Source organism: Bison bison, unplaced genomic scaffold (genome assembly GCF_000754665.1).
Source record: "Bison bison bison isolate TAMUID 2011002044 unplaced genomic scaffold, Bison_UMD1.0 scf7180017864265, whole genome shotgun sequence".
Taxonomy (NCBI): Eukaryota; Metazoa; Chordata; class Mammalia; order Artiodactyla; family Bovidae; genus Bison; species Bison bison.
This window is the reverse complement of record NW_011494837.1, coordinates 458031-483786: the sequence shown is the minus strand read 5'-3', so window position 1 is coordinate 483786 and position 25756 is coordinate 458031. Positions and strand designations below refer to the sequence as shown.

The following is a 25756-nucleotide window of genomic DNA, read 5'->3' as shown; positions in this document are numbered from 1 at the left end:
TTTAATAGTAGTTGGAATATACCACCCAGACATCTTTAGGATATTTCCAAATATGTTCTTCTAGTGGAGGTTTGTGGGTGTGTATATGTGGGTGTGTGTGGTGTTTACAAGAGAAGGGGAGATAGATGAGCATTAGAAGAAATTTATAGAAGGTAGGTTGGGGAAAGGAAGGGGAAAATGTTGCTTTTTAATTTTCTGTTTATTAATACTAAGATGTGGAAGACCTTGCCTTCCTCATATAATAATACATACTGTGGGAAGTGCCTTGATGGTTTAGAGAAGTGAGTAAGTGATAAGGACAGAATTGTCCCATGTATTTTAAGGGTTCCTTCAGCAGCAATGTAGTACATGATTCAGTGCAGTTACTCCTGTGACAGTCATGAACATATATATTTTTCAAATTACAGAAAGTCTATTTATATATGTCTAAAAATGTCTACTTTGACGTGGACCCTATCATGATTTGGATCAATGTTGTTAAAACCCTTGATAGTTGCAGACAGCATACAGAAAAACTCAGTATCATAAAGGGGTGTCTGCATGAATTAATACTTTCTGCAAAACTGTTAAGCCTGTTAAGTCTAAAAAATATTTGTGTCTGCTCTTGGACCGAATGCTGTTGTAGGCACTGGGAATAGAAACACAAGTTCCATACGGTGTCTTCCTTCAGATTGCTTAGAGTCCAGGACAGGGACAGCTGAATCTCATGCCTGTGTGATGTGAGACATGCAGTGCAGGGCCCACACAGGCACGAAGAAGACGCATCTCTCCTGGAGCAGGCAGCACCTGGTTGGCGTCTTGAGAGAGCAGACAGGAGTTTGGCAGCACGGGAGGTGTGAGGGAGTCCCTAGCAGAGCCACTTGTGTCACTGAGGCAGACGTTGATAGTGCGGGGAGATTGATGGCTATAGGATAGAGGGCAGTGTGCGTTTTCATCGAAAAATTTAATCACAAGCATTTCAGCTCATCAGGCAGCATTTGAGTGCTCACTTCATTAGCTAACTCACAAGAAATTCCTTGAAGCAGGTAATCACTTTGTAGTTGGAATCTTCTAAAATTTAATAGCATGTGGTTTTGTGTCTGCCTTGTGAATGTCAGGCACCATGCCAGGCCTAGTGAGGAGAAAAAAAAAAGATGAATAAGGTATTGTAAGCAGCAAACTTCACACCCTCATCCCAAATCAAACAATAAAATCAAACAAAAAATTCAATCTGTTGAGCATGGGTATTTAAATGGGTATTTGCACATCCGCCATTTGCTTTGGATGCATTATAAGAAAGAATAAGTCATGCTTACATTTTTTCCTTCTTCCATTGTTTGTTCATAGAGTCTTTTTTTTTTTAATTGCTGTGTTAGTGCCCACTTGACTTGAACTTGCTAGCAACTTTAAGTGAGGAAGGAAAATAAAACTATTGAACGTTGAATAGAAAAGGCATTAGCATTGTTCTAAATATTTTACAAAGTAAGAATCAGGCATTAAAATGCTTCCTTTTTGTAAACTTGTCACATTTCGGCCTGTTGATAGCTTCATTTTCTTTTTTTTTTTTTTTTTAGCTTCATTTTCATGGCAGCCATTCCGAATTCACCTAGGCCCACAGCAGCTTTATCTGTTTCACCATCTTTTAGTGGCTCTCATCTTAAGTAGTCAAAGCTTTAAAGACTGTCCTTTAAAGACAATACTTTCATGATATCTTCACTTTGCTGTAAATGGAGCAAGTAACAGAAGATACTGTCAGTCACCTGCAATTGTAGATTCTGCCCAAGGGTCATCTTTGCCCCTGGCGGAAGTAATTGGAGGTGGAGTAACAGTGCAGTGAGACTTGAGTCAAGTGCTTTTTTTCTCAAATAGAAAAAGTGAATCCTGCACATTTCTCTGTTTACTATGCATTTAATATATATAATTTATTATATATATATATATTTTTTTTTAAGGAGTGACATTTCCTTCTTTCAGGAATTAATTAGGTTTGCCCTTATTAATGAGCTGAGGTGCAAGAGAGCCGTTGTTAGATCAGGGACTGAAGGTATTTCATGTAAGGCAGAGGCAAATAGTTTCTTGGGTTTTTGGTTTTTGGAGGTTTGTTTTGTTTTGTTTTTTTTACTATTTATGTAGTTCATTCCTACCCTGTGTCCCTCCCATAGCTTTGTCTCCATTCTTACTGGTTGCTTTAATAGTCTGAGCTTATAGAGTTCACCAAGATGTATTTAGAAAGTATATCATGACTAGAAAAGTCTGGGAGGAAACCATATAAACTTTTCTTTACTAAGAGTACAAAGTGTTTCTTGTTGCTATGTTCCTGTAAGGCTAGTTGTTTACTCCCTTTGTCCATCAAGAATTACACAAATCTTGCAAAAGACATTACTTCTGTGAATAGCCAACCATGGAGAAAATAGAACTTATTAGTGAAATCTTTTTCAGCCAACTAGAGAAAAAAAATCAGTCCTCTAGTACAATAGTTGAGAATGTAAGCGATCTTGTTTATATTTTCAATTTTTTAGCCATCATTACCTCTTTTCCATTATACTGTTTCCCTGTGTGATGTAGACTCAAATGCCTCTTAGCTTTTTCCCTTTTAAAATACACCACCCAAACATTGTTTGTATAACACAATGCAGAGGAAACTTATTTGTGTGAGACACTTAGTTATGTATTCTGTTACTGTACCTCAGATCCCTGGGGGAACATTTTAAATAATGTTACTAGAACTCTATTTTTAATAGCAAACAAAAGAGACTTGAAGATTGACAGGTGACTCTTCTGGACATTTATGGCCATTTTTTAAAATGAAACTTTAGACGGAAATAAACTTTTTATACTTTAAAGGATATTTTAGGTTATAGCTTCCTACTGTATTGTGTTTTAGAACTTTCTGAAAACAAGATGTATTAGTTTACACACTAATCAGAATGGTTAATAATGATTAATAATAGAACTCAGTTTGGAAAAAAGATTAAAAAATTAGATACCATTTTGCAACTGCAAAACAGATTATAATAATAAATATAATTGTTCAGTCTAATAAATGTCACCTCTAATAGTTTATTGCATTTACCTATTTCATTAAAGCAGAGCCATTTGAATACCACAATGTCCTAGATGAGAATTATGCTGCTGAAACTTGAGTCATATAATGAAACACTCAGGATTATTGAGATAGATTAGACAGCACGATTGTAGTTTCATAGAAGGCAAAAATAATTGTGGTTTTGATATGGTCTTTTTTGAGTTAGAACTAATTATTGAAAACAAGCTTAATGATTACCAATGGGGAAACATGGCAGGAAGGGATAAACTGGAGCTTGGGATTAACATATACACACTATTATATATAAAATAGATAATCAACAAAGACCTACTGGATTGTACAGGGAACTCTTCTTAATATTCTGTAATGATCTGCATGGGAAAAGAATCTTAAAAAGAATAAATATATATATAACTGAATTGGTATGCTATGTACCTAAAACTAACATAAGACTGTAAATCAATTATATTCCAATAGTATTTTTTTTAAAAAGATTTTCATAAGTAAGGATACAGAAAATTATGTCTTCAGTTAGAATAAGGGAAATGTTTACAAAGCTTAGAGAGGCCAGGTGCAGAGATAGCATGGACACCAGTAAGACTGAAGAGTTGTAGGTAGGTAGTGTAGTTGTACATTATTGTGAGTTAGTTAGTTGTGGGTCGTTGCTGTATTTTAAAAGGAAAACCAAAATATGAATATAAATTGCTTGGGTCTCAAGTCAAGGAGTATGATGAGGGATGTGGTTTTCCCACATGCCCAGCTGTATAAAGAGTAAGCTTACTGGATTGATGGTCTAGGCCCGTAGTCAAAGTCTTGGCCTTGATGAAAGACCTTGACAGTGGCAATTTTAAAGAAAAGTTTGACAGGACATGGTGACAGTGGATGTGTGATGAAGTATAGGATCAAATTTCATAATGTCTTTCTTCTTCAAACCAACTCATACTATAGAAAATAAATACCACAAGTAAGAAAACAGATTTCCTTTACCCTCACCTCTAATTCCTACTTCTTTTGTCACTGTAATTTAGATAACCCGCTGAGAGAGTAGTGCCTCTCTGTTATTTATTTTTTATGCTCCCCATGAGATCAGCTTTTATTTAACTCCCTTCCTCCCTATGGCTTTGTTATGCTTCTGAGAAGGAAGGCTTACAAACTCTTGGCACTCATATATTGGTAACTTTGAACATTGCTTAATGGAGCAGGACTTTTAAAAACAAAGCAGAAAGAATCAGGGTAATGTTTTTCAATCAATAATATTCATATAATTTTCATGTTGTCAATGTAACTTCTTAGAAAAATCAGTTTAACAGACTGGTAAGAAGAAACACTGTCTCCTTTATGCTGTTATTGGTTAAAAATTCAGCTGAACAGTGAGAAAAATTTTAACTGCATATCCAGGATATTGAGGATTCTGCAGTGTGTGTCTCTAGATACTTCAAAGTCAACTTTTTTTTATTATTCTTTCCAGGATTGCAGTATTCCAGAGATAGAGCTTTGCCCACAGTCTGACCCGGCATGTTGCCCTATCTACATCCAGCGAGCAGTCCCCAATTTGGAAGAGCTGAATATCCCCAAATCTGTGTCCTTCACCGTGAAGTCAGGCGTGTATGTATCTGCTTCTCTTCACTATGGTGATTGATGGCTACCAAAGTTAACTTTGTGTCATATTTCAGTTGGTGACCTACCCATTTCTGAAGTGTTAATTTTGCTGTGTATACTTCTGGAGACCTAAGAAAGACTTTTTCAAATATTTTAAAACAGATTCCGTCTTTTTTTCAGATCCAGTTAAGTTTTTGATAGATGACTCACAGAAACAGATACAGGTTCCCAGACACCATTTTTGACAGGTGAATCCATTGTCTTTTCACCCAGCAGACTGTGGGACTGAGAAATAAATATGTATCCCTGACCTAAAACTCTGGAGCCTGAGCTATCTGCAAAGTGTCTGTCTCAGTGCTGGTAGTTACAGAGGGCCTTTATAGTACCAGTGTTTATTACTCTTCTATTCCTGGAAGATAGGTAGAGCTACTCTCCTGTCACAAATGAAGAAATTATGTGGCTTGTCCTAAGCTGCCAGCTGGTAAGCATGGATTTGATACCAGGTCTTTCTAATTCCGAAGGTATCTTCAGGACTGTGGGTCTGAGTTCAGTGCTAATTCAGTCCCAGATTGACTTGAGTCATAAGTTTTGTGATTTCTGGTTCAATGTGGATCCTTCTTCCCTCTTCCTCCATTTTCATCTGCTCTGATAATGGCTGGTGTTGAATTTAGGGGTCACTGTTGGACATCTCCCTTCATCTCTCCCACATGTTAGAACTGTTGGGCAGACCTAGTAATTAACACAGACCTGAGAACTGTCTGTAATTATCAAGTTTAGCTGGTTTCTGGATGGTTCTTTTAGGAATCTTATTTCAAATACTCTTCCTGAGGGAAACCAAGAACTGATCCTGATTCTGAAACTATGGGTCAAGGGTGTAGAATGCATAGTGGAATCCCTGCCTCTGATTGCCCAAGTTTAAAACAGAAACATAGTGGGATGATTTTTATTTTTCAATTATATCCTAATTGCATTAAAGGTTTCACAGCTTTTAAATATTGGAAAACATATAATAGGAAAGTGATGCCAGTGCTTGGAAAACATATAATAAACCAGAATAGTGTCTGAATGTAAGTAGTTAATAACATGTTAATTCATTGTTATATGTTGTCTAGCAGTGTCACTTTGAATGTGTTTTACTAATGTAATTCTGTGACAGAGATTTCTTCTTCTTTTTGTAGCTTTTTTTTTTTTTTAGCTTTTGACTCTTACAGAGCCAGATTAAAGTATTCCTATTATACTTTAACCAACCATTCATTTCTTATTTAGTTGGCTTGCCTACCCAGATATTAATTTCAAGGGGCAAGCTATAGTTTTGGAGGAAGACCATGGACTCTTTGAGATTTCTGCAGCAGAAATTAAATCATTGCATCCACTTCAAATGGTAAGCAGATATAAAATGAAACATTTTCCCAAGTATCCATGAATTCAAAAATAAGATAGCTCTGATGATTGGTCATGCATCTCAGTCTTGAGACATGTATATGTCTGCTACAGAATGGGCAAACTATTCATACATTGTTGTTTTGTTTCTTTCAGACTTTTTGAAAATATTGTAATGTTTTCTAGAAACATTTCCATTTTAATGTTTTTCTAGATGTTTGAATTTACTTTGTACTGTATTTATCACAATTCATGCAGTTTCCTTATAAGGTAATACTCTGACTTTAAAAAATTCTAAATTTGTTTTTTTGATGCTTATTAGAAAATTGCTTGTTGTATATTATACTCTTCCATTGCCATAATGAATGATAAGTTCAGCATTAATAATAAATGGGTAGATCTGTGAATGGTTACTTTCTTAAAAGTAATAAATGTTTGTATTAATGATTTATTTTGTTGCAAATATTTTTATTTGAGGGGCAAATTGTTCAATTAAATAGTGGCTATGTGACAAACCGTTTTTGTGCTGTGCCTTAAAAAAATACTAAAAACCAGAAAAAACAAATTTTAAGGAGTATTACAATGTGGCGTGGCACTGGAAACGAAGAAATTAATACACGAGAGCTTTTGTGAGGAGTGGGTTACCTTTTATGCTCTTATCTCCATGTGGTCACCAAGACAGCAAGTGTGATAGGACTTGGAAGATGAAATGCTCTAACACAGAAAGCCCAAGCCTTTGTAGAGAAGAAATTGAGTATTAAGTCGTTTAGAAATGTACCCTGCCAAATCAAAGTTTTCAGTCTACTAACAACTCCACTCTTCTTCTTGAGATGCTCTGCTGTGGGATTAAATCTTTGATTGGTCACATGTACTTAAGCACTAAAGCTTGGTTTCCTTCCTTGTAGTGGTTGTACTCTGGAAAGTATCTTTCCAAGATTTGTTTACCCCATTTACATTGATATAGAGTAGTCTGACTTGATTTTGACTACTGTAGAGTTCTATACTTAAAATTTTTAAATACCACAACTTAAATTTGGTATGTAATCTTCACCAATCAAGTTTTTATATAACCTACATACATACATACATTACTTAGTTACTTGTGGTTAGTTACATTTTAAATATGAATATATCTAATATTAAAATTTTTTGTCATCTTAAGGGTGGACTGAAAGTGGAAATGCCTATGAACTTAAAGGTGAGTCTTGAACAGACTTTGGTAGCAGGCTAAAAAGTTTGATAATAAATCTTTAACTATTTGTGTGTGTGGTAAGTCGCTTCAGTCATGTCCAACTCTGCAGCCTCATGGACTGTAGCCCATGAAGCTCCTCTGTCCACGGGATTTTCCAGGCAAGAATACTACAGTGGGTTGTCATTTCCTTCTCCAGGGGATCTTCCTGACCCAGGGATTGAACCCACATGTCTTGTATCTCCTGCATTGGCAGGCGAGTTCTTTATCACTAGCACCACCTGGGAAGCCCCTTAACTATTTGGGACTACTACAGTTAAATTGTGATTACCTGAATGTATGCTGGCAATATCTAGGTAATGTATCTTGGGTTTGTGGGCAGTGACTACACAAAGAGGTGGCTGAGGGCCCACGCTCAAATGACGAGAGGGCTCAGTACAGAAAAGTGGAGGTCTGTTCTGACAACCCAGTCAGACCCAGTAAGCACCTACAGGCTGGAAAGATGATAGGTTTGATACTTATTTTATCGGGGGCCAAGGGTTGAGGTGATAGCTAGACTTTCAAGTGGAAATACCCAGCAGGCATTCGGGAGTGATGCTCAGGATGGAGATCAAGGATGATCAGGAGGAGATGCAAGCAGCTTCTATCAGGTGATGTCAGCTTGAAACTATGAGTATCTGAAGGGAACAGCAGAGGCACCAAAAACCGGGGTGGTAGTAATGCCAGAATTAAGTACGTTTTGGAAAAGAAAAAGAAATGGAATTGTAGAATGCCTGTAAAGAGAGATAGGGAGAAAATCAGTGTAGTGATGAAAGATGCAAACAGACCTCTGTTTAATTAGAGTACACTATTTCAGAGGCAGGCAGGGACACAGGGATTCATCCATCCTCCTCTCCAAACCAAGGCATAATTCCCCCAGCTTTCCCATATCTGGGCTTCCTAATTTGTGGAATTGACTACCATTCTCCCAATCACATAGATGGAATTTTTTTTTAAACTTAGTATCTGAATGAATCTAATACAATTTCACTGTATGTTGGAATCATACATATGTGAGTTCTAAAAAAATGCTTATGCCTGGGTTCCATTGAAAAAGATACTTATTTGGCCTGGGGTGTGGTTAAAATTTTTCAGAGCTCCCTAGGTGACTCTTGACATGCAGCCAAGGTTTTGAACTAGTGACCTAATAAGTGCAGAACTGGTTGTGACACTCCCTGAGTGACTTGTCTCAGTCTCTCTGTCTGCTGCATCAGAACTTTGGGCTGGCTCTTCTGTGGACAGTTGCAGTCTGAGGCATGTGAATGGAATGGTTATCCTAGACAGTCACAATTTTTAAGTTGTTAGATGTTGGCTTGTGACTTACTCATCAAAGAATTATTGCTTCTTACTTAGTTTCAATGTGTTCAACATATGTAGCGTGTATTAAACCCAAATAATACTTCATCACTTCCAATACAGCACTCTGAAAATTTAGTATGTAGAAAACAGCAGAAGCAGTACTAGATTTTTTTTTTTCAGTCTGTGTAATGTTCTCAGTGTTGTTGTTGTTTTTCTTTTTCTTTTTAAATAAAGAAGCTATAACTTGTTGGTTCAGTGTGTCTAAGCATGGGATTTTATTCACCAATTGTATACAAATTATGCCATCAGCCATAAATAGGACCAGGTGATAAAGTGTGGGTAGATGAGTGCTATTACTGTCATCGCTTCCCTGAACCCCAAGGGCAGCTTATGCTGGGGAAATAAAATTTAAAAAATAGAAGGGAAGTACTTGTACCAATCCAAGTTTGAAGTAAACAAAATGCTAGGCATCTGTGTCCTACTGCATTCCCTCCTCCATTTGAACCAAATATCCAATAAGAATACCAAATTTTTTTCAATCATTTCTAACTTTTAGGAAGTTTTTTATTTAAATTCAAGTATATGCATGTGTAATTCTTCTCAGTGATTAGTAGTGACCATACAAGCAATGTTGTAAGAAATAGCAAGTTTTCTCAAACTCAAGAGAATTTTGGTTTCTTAATAGAGGAAATTCAGTAAATATAAGGCAGGTCTGTATCAAATATTGAACAGAGAAAAAAACATAGATAGTTCAAGACAGTTTACTCTTTGCAGTGGACCTAGGATTTGGGTAAATAGAACATGTAATTATATTTGAGTATTTTGATATAAGAGAAACATTATCAAGATATTTAATCTTTGTAATGGATAAAGACTCACATATTCCTTGTGAATATTGGACAGTATTCTATATTTTGAGTATAAAGGAAGAAAATGAACAGTAGTCCTTCATTCAGATTGTGGCCCTCAGTGTCATATAGATCAGTATGTATCTATTCTAAAATATGAGCATGCTAAGTGGTTTTTTTCATATTTTTCAGGTTATTATTTATGACAAACCTCACTTCCATGGACAGGCCAAAGAGTTCAGTGAACACATAGATTCTGTCCCTAATTTTTTAAAAAATGATGTAGATTTTCATGGAATTGGATCAATCCGTGTCATCGGTGGAGTGTGAGTATTATATATTTTCCATATGCAATTCCCTTGTCTAGTTTTGAAGATCAGCACACAAAATGTGCTGAGCAGAGCAAAAACAACCTACCTTAATCTAAAAATATACATCCCTTCTGAAATGTGGGAAATAAAACCTATTACTGACAGCTTTCTGTGAACTCTTATTAGTATTAGAGATTTTGAGATAGATTAAATGAAGGGAACAGTTTCTAAAACTTCAGCACTTAGTATTTGTAAGCACAGTATAGAAGATAAGAATTGCAAGACAAGATTATTTCTCAATAGATTATGCACATGCATGAGAGTCCCAATTTTCACTCTGTTTTACCTCAGTTGACTTTTGGTGCTAAGGGTCTTGGCAGTGAGTCCTCTCTCATTAAAGAGGTAGCCTGGGTTGTGCGTTTACAAAATCAAGGGTTCTTGACATTGGTTACCTTCTGGTCCTGCACTGTTTTTAAGAAAGCTCCCTAAGAACCAATCCAAGCGTAACCAATGCACCTCTACCCCACTCTGAATCAGCAGTTACTGGACTGGGGTGAAACTTTGTATTTGTATCCTCACAGGTAAAACCATAGAAAAGAAGCTTTCCTCATAACTTAATTGCCATGGTCAACTCAGGGCTAGAATTCCTTCAGACAACATGTTAATCTCTCTGTTGATAGGTTGAACTATTAATATTTGAAATGTTGGTTTATTTTAATTTAAGCATCAATATCTCTTACTTGCAGTACATCATATAACTTGGTCCTTGTATTCTAGCAAAAGATGCTGCTCAAATATTTCATTCAAAGAAGTTAAATGACTTGTTTAAGATTACTCAAGGGTCTGTATTTTCAGTTAGTCTTAGTCTTTTCAGTTTCTGACACTAGATCAAGTAATGGATATACTAACCAAAACGGAAATGTACCATGCAATGCATTGGATATGTAGGTCATATCTGTAAATGGTCTTGTTACTGATCAAGGTTCTTGACCTCCTTAATCAATAGGAATTGATCAGAGACCAGACTGGAAATTCAGGCAAGGCTTTATTAAGGCTCCTGTTGCAGCAGAGGGGATCAAGAACAAACAGCAGGATTCCCCTGCTTGCTTGTTCCCTGAGGTAGAGGCGAGCTTGTTCCTTATATGGAGTGAGGGTAGGGGTTGTCCAGGAATTGACGGCTTAGTGGTTTGCCCACCCCTTAGGTGGTATCATCTGCAGAGGGCATGCACAGTTCTCCGCTTTCACTCCTCACCCCCTGCTTTTTCTTTCTTGTTTTCAGTCTCTTTGTGTCTTTTGTCCCGAATTTGCCCCAACTGTACATGAACACAGTGATTTGTAGTCCCGTAGTTTCTTGGTACTTTGTTCCTCCAGGAGAGGTTTATTCACGTGTAAGCATTGCAGCACTGCAGCAAAGGGTCCCAGGCCCCAGCCTGTCTGAGTCTGACATATTAGTTATTATCCAGTTCCTCACCTGTGAATTTAAAAAATTTATCAGAGGCTTTAAAAACAAATCTGTTTTGGATAAATTTTTATTGTGTTGTATGTAGTCGTAGTGTTCTCTGATCCGTGGACATGTGTGCTTCTTATTAGTCCTGTAATAAAATATTTTTCTTTTCTTTCCTTTAAGATCTGAGTGATTTTTATCATGAACTAGATTTTGATTTGCATTATTTTCTAAGTGTATTTGTGATTATTTTATAAAATCTCAAAATATTATGGCTAGTAAAATATTATACACACTTTCATTTTTTATATAACACCTGCAGGAGAAAAATGTGATGTCCAATATAAAGATAAACAGGTGACTTTTATTTTTTTCACTAATTCTACTTTTTTTTTTTTTGCTGCTTCACTATTTCATTATTTTTCACTTTTAACTCTTGAACTTTATCTGTAAATAATAGGAACTCTTCCTCACCTCTGTCTTAAGGAGTCTAGAGAAAATGAGGTTGATGTGTCTTAATTTTTCTCAGATAACATCTATTTTTAAATATCCCAGATATATGTAAATTTAATCTTAATTAAAACTTAATCTATTGAGAAAGGCTGTGCAGATTTTTGAACTGTCATACTTTACTGATTTCTCCTTTAATATTAGGTCTTCTGTATGTTTTTCCCATTCAGGTATATTAAAAGCATGTTTTGAATAGTCCCATTTATATAAACTTAGAATTTGAAAGTTCTCTTGTAAAATTTATTTTCACATAGTAGTTTAAGAATACAATAATAGTAGTTTCTTTATGTATTACAAATATGCTAATATATATAAAATGTTTATTCTAACTCACATACACCCTTACCCTTTTCCCTACCGTAGGCACACCTACAGAAATTAGATACGGGTTCAAGAGTACTGAGTGGCTACTGTTACTCCGTATCCTAGGAAAACAGTTCCTAGGAATACTTTTTGTATCTTCCCAAAAGAATGTAGTTAGCCCTGCCCGGCTTCATTTTGACAATCTCTAGAATTCAGAAGTCCCCAACCCAGGAGCGCCCAATAGTCACTCTTGGAATCTGCCCCATTGGAGCGGGTCCCACTCTAGTTACACAGTGCCAGCTAAGGGCAGATTTAAGCAGGGCAGCGTGTGTTTTATCTATGCCCACGCTGCTTTAGCTACTGTGGGTTACTGCAGATTAAGGTAAGTTTCCTGAAGAACTAGTGAGTAACAGTGTTTATCAGTGTTCGGTACTGATAATTTTAAATTAGAAGTCAAGAAACCTCTGTCCTTGGAAAGTCTGCCATGGTGCTTCCTGTTTCCATTATCACCACTGATAAAATGGTGGGAGCAACATTTCCTACCTGTAAATATTTACAGAAGTCTTTGTATATATTTAGACCACCAGGGCTAATATCAGCCCAGTCACATTTCCCAGTTTCTCCTTGCTAAACCCTCCTACAGGAGGGTGTTTCTGATCCAAAGCTGATGACAGGTTCCTTCGAGTTAAACCCTAAATACATGTTTAATATAGTGATCATTCTGTGATTCCAGCAGGGCTTAATCAGAAAAATAAGACTGATTGTCTTTGAATCTTATTGTGGATTTGCAGTATTTTTTCATTGTCTGTGCTTTCCATTATTTTTTCCTTGGCAGGCTATTCTCCGACCACGCTGTGATGGTGGTATAGGGTCAGGCCACAAACATTTAATGTGTTCCGGTGTTGCAATCCTGTAACAGCTAACCTTTTGTTGGGAAAAGCCTCCAAACTATAAAAATTATTGATCCATGAAGTTTACACCATTCATTTGTCTCTGTAAATGCTAGCAAAATAAATGTATTGCTTTTTTAAGAGATGGTGATGTGCAACTGGGTGCTTTATCACGATTTTCTTCTTGACTGCAGTTTTACTAATAACTCAGTTGTATGTCCTCTATTTGTAGATGGGTTGCCTATGAAAAAGAACATTTTAAAGGCCAGCAGTTCTTGCTCGAAGAAGGAGATTTTGAAGACAGTAATGCCTTTGGGGCATTAAGTGGTTCCATCTTGTCTTTCCGGTACTTACAAGCTGTAAGTTAACTTCCTTTTTCTTAGTTTTCTTTTTCTTTTTTTTTTTAGCTTTCCATGAAAATTGGACATGACCTCTGGTAGAATATAAAATGATAATATGTTTCTACTATCTGAGACCATTAAACTGAATGGCTTATATCACTTGCCTTTCTTAACTGCCATGATTATTACAGAATATTTGTATTTTTCATCCATTGATTCCATAATCATTTTTGAACACCTGCTGTTAGATAGATTGTGTCAGGTGCTGGAGATATGATGGCTAGACACTGACTCCCTATGTGGTAGGGTTGGTAGTACCTATGTAAATGTTTGATATTGTTTGACTGTGATTGGATTCAACACTAAGTATTCAGGATACCCAGAGAAAAGTCAAATACTTCCCTTTTGAAGTAGACAGGAAAAGAGGGCAGCTGAGTTGAAATTTCAAGTTTGAGAGCTAGCTAAGTGAAATTTGGGAACAGGATGAAGAAGAAAGACGGGTGTTTTAGCAAGAGGTTAACATTTTAAAAAGCAAGGATGGGAGCCAGTGTTGGGGATGAGCTCATGCAGGGGGCATCTGGCAGTGTCTGGAGACATTTTGGATTGTTATGACTTTGGGAGGGTGGGAGGTTGTCAGGCTACAGACATCTAGTGGGTAGAGGCCAGGGAGGCTGTTCAATCCCTACAATTCACTGGACCACCTCCGCAGCAAGGAATCATCAGCCTAAAATATTACTGGTGCTGAAGTTGAGAAACCCTCATATAAGTGAAACTGATATGTTTTGGAAATGCAGTAAAATCAGGATATTAGAGCTTGGGAAGATGAATCCAGAGCCAGAAAATGAAGGGCCTTATATGCCATGTTGAGGCGTTCAACACTTTTTTTCTTGACTTGACCAGAAGGAATGAATTTTAGGCCTAGTGAGTGTGATTAGATTAGCATTTTAGAAAGGTTTTTATTTTTTTGGTGAATGTATCAAGAACTAGCATGAGGTAAAGGAGGTCAGCCTGGAGGCAGGAGGTCTAGAATGTTCCAGGACTGGAAAACACAGGGAAGAGGAAATAGAAGGACGCTAGAGAGTTCTGCAGGATATCAGGGCTTGCTTATCAGATGTTGCTCACTTTTCTGACCAGCTCTGGAGACTTCTTTAGTGTGTTCAGAGGGCCATGTTTTCTCATAGTTAAGAAGTTATACCACTGCAGTATATTTCCAAAATAATCTTTACCCATATAAACTCTAAACTATCTGGCATGGCCTCCAAAGCCACCTTTTGAAAGAATTGATGATGCAGTGAAGGGTGATCCTTGGGTCCAGGTGGGCTCTGTGTGCTCTGTCCCCTAAGTTTCTATCTGTCAGGGTCACAAGCACCACTGTTGCAACGCCTCACTTGGTTGGGCAGCAGGAGCCAGAATGGGAGAGAAGAATCACAGGGAATAAGGGAGCTTTTTTTTTTGTCCACAGTGATCCTTGTTAATAAAAAACTGAGTTGAAAAACCAGTTCTACCTAAAAGAAGTGTAGCAGAGCCAACTGAAGATTGGGTACTAAGTTGTCTGAGCAGTGGACAGGTAGCTTTTGAGGTATTTAGTACACAATTCTAATGTACAAGGGCCACGGGTTTTCTCTAGCCACTTCTTCCTTGAGCACTAAAAGGCACGCCAGACAAAACATGATAAAGCCTGCGTCTTTTTCTCTTTTTGTTCATGATAACCACGTGCATTGAGGAAGTTAAGCATCATGATTCAGAGCATCTCCCACCTAGTACTGAATGATTTTAAGAATTTCCCTCCTGATTTAAAAAAAAAAGTGGAGCCGAAGTTTGCTTCTAGAAATGTTCAGCAGAAAATGTGATGGTATCTTCCAAGGTGACTGCGACTAAAACAGGCAGAACTCCAAGATTTCACTAGTTGAATTCTTCAAATAGTAGGAAATGTGAAAAGAAAAAAACACTATAGCTAAAAAGTCAGGAGATACTTGATATAGACAGTCTATGAGAATATACATTGGAAAAATTGCCAGAAATTGCCATGTTAAACTACTGCTGCAAATAGAAGTTTTGGCTATTTTTGAAAATGTTAACACATAGTTTTTAATACACATAATTTCCTTCAAAGAAAATCTATTCTCTTTAAATTAGGTTAAAAAAATTAAGATTAGCTTGTAAAGATAATATCATCATCCTCATTATGATATTGCTAACATCTTCAGGTGCTTACTGATGGCTTTACATGCATACTTGTACTTAATCTTCACAACAATGATGAGATAGAGAGTTTTATGACTCCCACATTACAGATACAGAAACTGAGGGTCTCAGAGCGTAGGCACTGTGCCCAGGTGCAGACCTGTAGTTCGATGGGTGACTCTGTCTTACTGTAGAGCCCGTGTCACGTTTCCCATTTTCCTTGTCACAGAATGACTAGACTAAAAAGCACTTCAGGAGTGGAAATCTGGAATCTCATTCAGCCAATAGCTTATTAACATTTCATTTGTAGCAGTAAATATATAGTTACTCTGCAGACTAATACACGTGTATAGTAAAGAATTATTTACATAAATTTAAAACAGTCTGAAAATTATGTTCACTCAAATGTTTTCAGATGAAATATTTTCTTCAGACATAGCATGGAATTGGGTAGAGGTTCTCTTTATAAAAACCACTTTATTGAAGCATGATTGGCATGTAGAAAGCTGTACGTATTTATTGTATACAATTGAGGCATTTGGGAATAAGTATATACCCATCAGACTTATCAAGGCCCTGGACATACTTGTCTCCTCTCAGAGTTTCCTCATACCCTCTTTATAATTATTAATTTTTTTGTGATAAGACACAACATAAAATCTACCCTCTTTGAAAATTTTAAATATATGATACAGTTATTGTTAGACATAGGGTGAACAGCTCTTAGGGTTGTCATAGACAGTGGGATTAACAGGCAGAGCCGATGTGAGACAGATAGACTCTCAAAGGTATCTAACCTGGGAAAGAGTAAAGCACTGCTTTTGAGATCTAAGTTGAAATAATATCAAATAAACAGATGAAAGGTAGAAAAGTTGCATAACATAATGCAGTCTTCTAATGTCCTGGCTCTAGTATATGGAACACTCTAGATCTACAAAGGTCAGATCTTGGACATGTCCCTTAGGGATAATGTGGTCTGTGTCACAAAGTGCTTTGGAGAGGATGACCAGCAATGTGTTTCTAATTCCAAATGAGTCAGGCAGATATAGTGACTTGGAGTTGATTATTTTATAAAGAGAAAAGGACCAGGAGGAAGGAATATAGCAGTAATTTAGACTCCAGGGCTTAAAGAAGGAATTTTTATTCTTGGCTCTCTCTATACATTTCTTGGTATGCTTATTTTCCCTCAGTTTCATACTCGCCTAGGTTTGGATTTGCTTTTGTTCTGATTTTTAGACTCGGGGCCTCTTTTCAGATCTGTAAAACCAGGTGGTATGCAGCAGACACCGTTGTATCCCCTAAATTAATGGACACATCAGATCTCCCCTGGTGTCTTGGTGTCTTGTTTTATGCTGCCCACCCAGGGGGTTGTCGTGCAGGAGTTCCAGAACCTGATGAGCTGAGGGATTTTATGGAATTTTAAAGTAATCAAATTATTGATCCTTAAGACTTATTTTTGGTCCTGAAGCAACTGCTCATTAGCTCATTCTAACAGTGGGGAGTACTGTGCCTGAGACTGCATTAGACTCTCCTGATTTTTGGTTCTGTTTAAGTGCTTTAAAATGGAGTGCAGATTTGAGGTTCCATCATTATTCATCTTTCTGGAGCAACAGAGCTCCACTTTAATCCATATGACTTTGAAAGTTTTTAATAAGTTTAAGTTATTTAATTTTGCTTATAGTTGGAATGATGGTAACCTGGTAACCTCACAGGAATTGGGTCCTATTACAGTCACCTCATGAACAAAGCAATTAGAAGGTTTGGTTTTTTGTTTTTGTGTTTTCTTGCATATTTTATTTATTTTACTTTGGACATGTGACCCTGGAGATTTTGCCCCAGATGATTGGATTTGGCTTAGAGTTAGAGCTCCCTGCAACAGGAACACCATATTGATGGCAGCTAGTCAATTGGATCAGATATTGTGTATTTGGTAGGTTTGAGTGTAACAAGCAGAAAGGGTCAAAGCCAGGAGACAGACAGACTCAGAAACATTTTTAGAAAAAGATGGAAAGCAGAAGCTACAAGGCAAAGAAAGCTATGAATAAACAAAAGGAGGAGGTTAAATGAGAACAGTGTCTCTGTTAGGAGACCCCTGTGCCCTTGGCCACATCTCTGGGCATGGGAGCCAGAGCAGGAAGGACAGAGACTCCAGCCATGTGAGTATATTTATTTGTGAACCCGTGGACTGCCAGCACTTGTACTTGGCACCAGGTCCTGTGACAGTAAAGCCCTCCTTCTCTGCTCAGCCCCAGGCTGCATCATGGCCCAATGGCCTGTGCCTCCGGCCTGCTTCCCAGCTTACCCTCCTCATGGCTGCCAGTCTCCCACAACCCATGCCATAGGATTCATCAAATCAATGCTCAAGTAAACGTCACACCATAACACAAGTAGTTTCTCAATGAAAAGCACAATCACAGCACATGTTCCCATTTTACTCCAGCATGATGCAGTGGCCCATAGAATACCTCAGTTTATCTCTGCTCCCCTATAACCCTAACAGGGAGTAGAGAACAGTGGTAGGGGCAGACAAGGTAAAAGCAGAGGTGGGTCATCGCAGAGTCACAAGAGTAGCGGGGGAGAGGTCTGTGTGTGAGAGCTGCTGAAGGCCTGCCCATCGTGGTTGGGCCTGACTTGGTTGGCAGCTGTTGATACCAGTTCCTGACTAGGACCCAGATGGCCACCTTCAGTTGTCATCACCACGCTGTATCCTCAAAACCACCTGGAACTAGGTATGTACTTTCAGGTTGTAAGAAACAGAGGCAAGTTCATGTTCCTTGGGTGACGGAAGTTTATTTTGTTAATATAAGCAAGTTTGTTGATATGGCACCCAGGCTGTAAAATTTCATCAGGGAGGCTTGTCCTGGGCAAGCAAATCTCTGTTGTTGTTTAGTTGCGAAGTTGTGTGCAAATTTTTGTGACCTCATAGACTGCAGCCCACCAGGCTCCTCTGTCCATGAGATTTCCCAGGCAAGAATACTGGAGTGGGTTGCCATTTCCTTCTCCAGGAGATCTTCCCAACCCAGGGATCAAGCCCATGTCTCCTGCATTGGCAGGTGGGTTCTCTACCACTGAGCCACGAAGGAACCCACGAAATCTCTAATAGGATGTTCGAGCCTTGATTTAATATATGTATATTCTAGGTTTATATTTGGAAAATTCCAGATCTATGTCTATAATGAGATACAGAAATATGAATATGTGTATATGTGTATGCTGCTGCTGCTGCTGCTAAGTCGCTTCAGTCATGTCCGACTCTGTGCGACCCCATAGACGGCAGCCCACCAGGCTCCCCCGTCCCTGGGATTCTCAAGTACATGCATACATATATACACATATATATGTAAAATCAGGATTTAAAGAAGCTCAAAAAGATAAGTGCACGTGTTTGAAAAGTATTCTATTAATAAGGTGAGGGATAGATGGTGGGAATCATAAAGACTAAATTCACCTAGCTTCCACATTTTTAAGATGTAAAAGTAATGAAGGTGACAGGTGTTCTCAGGTTCCACATGTTTACTCTCAAGGAGGAATTGAAGACCCAAATATGGCTTAGAAAATATAATAAAAATTTCTGGTAAAAAGCCTTTATCTTTTTTCCTGAAGTTTCAAATGAAATTTGACCCAGCTGTGTCAGCAGTTTTTAAAATCCAGTTGACATGTTAAGTTGTAAGTGCAAGAGAATTATTTTTTCAAATGTATTTTCTTTCTCCTCATAGATGCTTTGTTTTTATTGGATACTGTTTTGCTTGTTCATGTAAAATGAATGTTTGTCCTGGAAATCTTAGATTGTAATAATAATAATCATAATGAGAAATTTGATAGTGTTTGAGATATATAGAAGCTGATAACATTTTTCTGTAGGTCTAAAACTTTAGCTACAAACAATGAAATAATAGGCAGAAATAAAGAGTTTTTATTTTTTTAATGCATTCTGTATTTTCCAGTTAAAAATACACCTATTTGAAATTTTGAAAAAATATAGGGTAAAATTTTTCAACTTCTGGACCCAAAGGTAACCACTCTTGGTTTTTCTTTTTTTTTCTTCTATCCTTTTTTAAATGAAAAGTTGAGGGTTTTGTGAGAACTTATAATCTTACCAAGCTTTTAAGTTTTAGTTTTTGTCCTACTCTTTTATCCTTACATTTATATCTGACAATGATTAAGAGTTTAGAATAGACAAACAGATTTACACTCAAATTCAATTCTCTGCCCCTCAATAGCTGTGATATATCGGAATTGCCTCAATTTTGTCAGCTGTAAAATAGGAGTGATAGTAAAATAATCACATCAGAAATAAGGCATGTAAAGCTCTTGGCAGAAGTGAGTATGTGATATATTTTTAACTGTTAACTTGTTAAAAACTCTCCTTAATTGTATTTATTCCATCAAGCAGTGGATGTTTAAAGGTTTGTGTTTGTAAATCTTTTGGACATTTATACTGTTCACAGCTTTTCACTATGATAAATAATTCATCTTTGCATATAAATTAACTGTCATTTAGTTTTAGGAAACAAGAAAAAAGGAATATCACACTCAAAGAATAAACAATTTCAGGTTTTTAAATATATGTCTAAATTGTTTTCCAAAATAGCTGCAGAACGTATATTTCCACCAGGGACATTCCCTGATAAAACTGGTCTTTTAGATATTTCTTGACTTAAAAAGTGAAACTGTATCTGTTTTAATTTGAATTGCTTTATTCTTGTTGTGAAGTTAGACATTTGTTTGTTTTTAACATTAGTCTTTTTTGTGAATAATGTTTATTTTGTGAATTCCGTGTCAAGTTGGGTATTATAATTTTTCTGTTATTTTTAAGTATTCTGTCTGACTACATGGAGATGTTGTCCTCTGATTTTAATTTTTATAAAACATTTTTTTTTCAAGCAAATTTCATTTATTCTGTTATATTTAAACTCATAAAATCCTCTCCCACGATACCCACAGTACATTGTATGTTTACTTTCTGTTTCAGGTGGCTTTTGCTCTTTAGGCACAAGTTAGACTTGAGTTTCCTTTATAATTACTGTTATATATGATAGTCTGTAAGTCCCAGCAATTTACTGACTGTGAACTAACTTCTAGTTTCATAAAATTGTATTTCCCTGCCTAAAGTAAATTCAGACTTATGTTTTCTTTAAACTGTTTAGGAGTAATGCCTATTAAAATTGTTTTCAGTGCCATTTAAAATTCTTCCTGAAGTTGTGTGAAAATTATCCCCAAAGCATGTGAAAATTGCTAAGATACAGCAAGCCATAAAACAAAATGCCTGTGTTCTCTAAACTTTCCTCTTCTTCTTTTTAGAATTTCATAGAATCTTCAATCACACTGTTTGAATCTGATCTGGAAAGTGGGAAGTTTATTGACATTACAAATCAGGAAATTTCTGACTTAGAAGAAATTGGCTTTGGCAGTGAAACAAGGTCCATTCACGTTAAAAGTGGCGTGTAAGTTGACTCGTAGGAATCATGAGCTTCTTTGGTGTTTAAATTGTTGGTTGCTCAATTCTGTGTCACCTCTGTTCTTTTTCTTTTTTATCCTACTTAGATGGGTTGCCTACCAGCAGAAGTTCTTCTGTGGAGAACAGTACATTTTAGAGAAAGGGAAATACAAGTGCTTTTTTGACTGGGGAGGATCAAATAATACAATCATGTCAATACGACCCATCCAGTTGGTGAGTTAAATATGAACATAGCCAGTGGCATGTAATGGCATACAGTTGAATGTGTAGAACAGGTTTTAAAAAAGTGGGACTGTTGGAGTATGTTGTTAGGTATCTATAGAGAAAATGAAACAGCATATGAATTTCTGTAGACTCCATAGAGAGCTAGTAGGTAGTATTAGCACCTCCGTGATTAGGAACTCTTGTCATTTGATCAGTTCATTCTTCCAGTAGCGTGTATTTAGTGCCTTTGACATGTCAGACAGGACTGATCACTGGAGATAAAAGATGAATAAGCCTGCCCGGATGGGTCTCTGTGTCTTTTAGAGGAGACAGACAGTTATTATGCACTATTACTTACAGTATGACTAGTGAGAAAATGAAGTGTGTAGGCAGGTGTAAGCAGTGCTGAGGGACTGGGGCTCTGGGGACCATGCCAGACTTCAAGAAGAGATGCATTGAGTGATGTCTAAGAGGATAAAAGCAATCTTTCCAGAAAAGGAAGTGGAGCAGAAAAGGCAGTTCAAAAAGAAGGAATCATCTCCACATGTGCAAAGTTACAAAGTTATGAAAGAGTGTGGCCAGTGTGGATAATAACAAGCACTGCAGAACAGTAAGGGTACCCATGAGATAGTGATGGGAGAGAAGTATGGGAAGTTCAGGGTCTGTCTTTCTAATGGACACTGGGGTACATTTTTCTTTTAGCTCAAAATGAATATTACTCAAAATGAATTAGTAATAAATATTAAGGTTATTATAAACTAATTTAGTAGATTATTTGAGGGTCCTTACCAGTGCAAAGAATCTAGTAAATTGGTCAGATCATATACTTTGTTTTCCAAAGGATATTTTCAGCACTTTCAAAGACAACTAAGAATATACGATTATAATTCTTAAAATGTTTTTATATATGTTTCAGGAACCACTTGGGATAAATGAGCCTCCACATTTGGTATGTTTAAAAATATTCTTAACTTATAATTGTTAAAAATTGCTTACTAAATATGCGTGCCCTTTCTCTCAAGTCTGCCTCTTTCCCTCAGATAACTTTTATGTGTCTGCATGGCAGTGCAGTTCATATTGTACTAGGAACTTGTGGGCACCAGTGTGCTCATCCTTGTTACTGACCACATTGGCCTGGGTTTGTCACCGTCCTTTGTTTTTCTTCTACTAGACCTTTAGCACTGACCACTTTGGGTTCGTCTCAGATCTCTGCCACTCTTTTTTTCCTGTTGCCCATCCATCCTTCAACATCACATTCTTAATCAGCATAGTATGTTACGCTGTCCTGTGGAGGAGCAAACTTACCATGGAGAGATGGCATGCTTATTATGTAAATGTATTTCTAAACCCTAAGTCACAAATTTCTTAAAAGCACTGGTAAAACTGCAACCCTGCTTCTTTATTTCTAGTATGTTAATGGTTTGAAGGATTGGGTAATACTCTGGAGCCTAATATTTGTTTATTATCCATTGAGAGCTAGAAATTGTGTTTACTTACTGCTTCCAATAACTCTGTGAGGTCAGGATTTATCTCATTTATTCATGAGAAAAAACAAGATTTAGAATTCAAGTGAGCATCATTTCACACAGCCCAAGGTCACAAAAGAGGCACTTTTTGTATCTAATTCCAAGACTTTACATCAAAGGAAAACATATCTTGGTACAAGCAGTACAACCATATAAGAAAGGGGGTAAAATGCAGTGCTTCCTCTGTCTCATTTAAAATAACAAATTTAGAAAAATTTCTTCAAAAAGCCAAAAAGAATGATTGGTTCTAAGTATTTGACATTTGCTAGTTTTACATAATGTTGAATCTTTTTCTCTGTGTACATTTTGCACGTTCCTGTCAGTGTTTATATATCTCAAATCAGCTTAGTTTAAGCCATGTTTCTCTTCACCATGTTTTCAGGTTTTATTATTTTCTGATTAGCTCAGGTCCCTTGGGAACATTTCCTCTCTGAATATAACTCAGTTTCTGGAGACACTTCCTGCCAGATCTTTATTTTGAATCTTAGAAAACTCCAACCATGGACTTTCAAAGCACTTTTTTTTTTCCACATGAATCAATGTAACATGAGTAGATAAAAGAGATAAAACTGGGATAATTCCAAGCTGCACATTCTCTAAGTTTTAAGTGCAGATAAAAAAATCACATTCTTTTAAGCTCTGTTTCTCCCCTTCCTCCTCCATTCCCTTTTTTTTTTTTTTTAAATGAACTTCCTTGTTTGGGACAGATTGCTTAGAGGATTTTCTTTATAGTATTTCCAGTCCAACTTGAAGAAAAAGGAAGCAGCCGCAAACACCCAGTGAAATTGGCCCCGTTTATTTTCTGAATATGGTTCAACCACTGCCTTGTGAAATAAAGGTCCTGACAAGTGTATGACAGCTGGACATTTGGTAACAAGCAGACAAAGCTGCCTTATTTACCCAGTATCAAAGCTCTTATTATTTCCACTGGACCAGATTTTCAGAAAGTTTAGCTTGTTTTCAGTTACCCAAATGAAAACAAGCGGATCTTGGCTGATAGTCTGGTTCCTTTCATTAACGATAAAGTTATTTTCTCCTTCACAAGTAGTTGTGATAGTCAGGTTGACAGTGGTAGAGGCTGTGTTTATATGGGGTAGTTATTTTTCTCTGTCTGAGGAATAAGAAGGAAGTTACATCTCCAGTTCAAATAACAGAGGGAATTCTTAACATGCTGGTGATTTGAAAGTAAACATCAAGTCACCTGAGAAGCAAAAAGCCAAAAAGTACGTGTGTAGAGATTTACGCTAGTAAAAATACCATTGCCGATGTGGAAGCATAGGATGATGATATATGTCTTATCTGAGACACAGAATACCTCCTTTTATTGAGAAGATTGTTTTTTACCTGTGACTGAAGGTCGATTCACCAGGTCTGATTGCCAGCTTACAATATATGATACAAGAACAGGATCATTATAGAGTTCTTCATAATTAGCAAATGGCATTTTATTTTTATTTTTCCCAGACCAAAGAAAAATAGAATGTGAATTATGTTCATGATGTCCTCGTCTCTCTCTTTTCACAAGTCCGGAATATCTGCACTCTCACTAGATTAACTCATATAAAAGTGAGTTTTGTTTCCAGTGAGATTGTATTCCAGGCCTCCATTCTCTAGAAATTCTGTTTTCTCCCCTGTGACCCAACTAAGGACCTTTCTTTCCTGGGATCTTTTTCAAGTCCATTTGCAGTATAGTTATAAATTTGAATTTCTTTAAATATTGAGCCTCCGTTCCATTTTATATGTGATTCTAGCTCAGAAAAAGCAACTTGAGTATTTTCTTGTATTGGATAATTCAGCCAGATTGAATTCTCAAGAGATCACAGGCCCTTTAACAGTGGTGGTTACTGTTACCATGTATGGAAGATAAGAAAACAATAATTCTAGTCAAGTCAAATATTAGTAAGATTCAAGAGCAGTATAGGAAAACATTGGGGGGGGGGGTACTAAGACCAGATAGTTTTATTTATTCAAATGCTAAAATAATTTCTCTGAGAATACTCTGTCTTGTCTAAATGAGATATTCTGCAGTCCATGGTGTCACAGAGAGTCAGACATGACTAGTGACTGAAGAACAACAATAAGAACAACATGACCAGATCCTTTTTATCGACTCCAGAGGCCAGAAATACTCAGGAAGTAGTACTTATCTAAGTAAAGAAAGCTCCTCTGAGTAAACAGGGAAGTAAAATCACTATAGAATCTGCAGTTGATATGAGAAGTACATAGCGCTGCAATATGAGACAATGTGATGTAATGGAAGAGTGGAAACAAAGACTTTTTCTCTTTAACGTCCAGTACGTTTACTTGCAGGAAGTCCACAGGGCTGCAGAACATCTCATTTAGATAGGATAGAGTGTTCTCAGTTGAATTATTTTAGCATTGGAATAAATAAAAGTACATTCAAAAATTATTCTGATATTATGAAATAAATTAACAAAGCACAACTTCCTTTGTTCAGTAATTAAGTTCTTGAGGTTTTAGTTTGTCATACTGAAGAACTATTACATTTGTTTATGTGTATTATAAATGAAAAATACATAGTAAAAGAGAAAGGATTTCTACAAAATTTTCATCATAAACGGGTGATAATATCTGCTTCAAAGCGTAGTTCTAAAGAAGACACCAGACAGTATATGTGAAAAGGCACTTGGAAACCACTGCTACACTGCTGCTTTTTTCCTCTGTGCACTCGCATTTGGGGCTGGTAGGCACGGAACCGTGCTTACATGGCACGGAAGGATGGGTGTAATTAGAAACAACTCATTTCTTGTTCATCTGACTATTCATCTGTGTTCTATGCCACATATCTGAGTTGTTTTGTATATTTATTCTCCATTAACCAGAAAAGGAAACCAAAATAGTGACTCATCCAGCTAGCTCTTCACAGGACTTATTTTTCACCAGGACACTGCCACTTAATTTCACCCAGTATGTGCTTAGTCACTCAGTTGTGTCCGACTCTTTGCAACCCCATGAACAGTAGCCCACCAGGCTCCTCCGTTCATGGGATTCACCAGGCAAGAATACTGGAGTGGGTTGCCATTTCCTTCTCCAACCCAGTATAAAAACCACAGATTAATTATTATAATTAGAAGTCACTGAGTTGGTTTCTGTGCGTCCATCCTCAGAACATTATTATGATGAGAATTATTCTATTCTGAGGCATTTGTGAGGTAGTTAAAATGAGGTGTTACTTTTCTGGGGTT

At 36.9% G+C, this 25756-nt stretch overlaps 1 protein-coding gene across 1 annotated transcript in view; it reads left to right on the top strand.

Annotated features, from left to right (window-relative positions):
- The window catches only part of CRYBG3 (beta-gamma crystallin domain containing 3), a 126749-nt gene that overhangs the window by 63430 nt on the left and 37563 nt on the right, over positions 1-25756 (top strand). Inside the window, exons 8-15 of the mRNA XM_010848382.1 lie at positions 4494-4630; positions 5891-6005; positions 7167-7202; positions 9572-9705; positions 13070-13196; positions 20664-20806; positions 20907-21033; positions 21941-21973. Coding sequence (XP_010846684.1) covers positions 4494-4630; positions 5891-6005; positions 7167-7202; positions 9572-9705; positions 13070-13196; positions 20664-20806; positions 20907-21033; positions 21941-21973 — 852 coding nt within the window. The remainder of the gene's footprint in view (positions 1-4493; positions 4631-5890; positions 6006-7166; positions 7203-9571; positions 9706-13069; positions 13197-20663; positions 20807-20906; positions 21034-21940; positions 21974-25756) is intronic.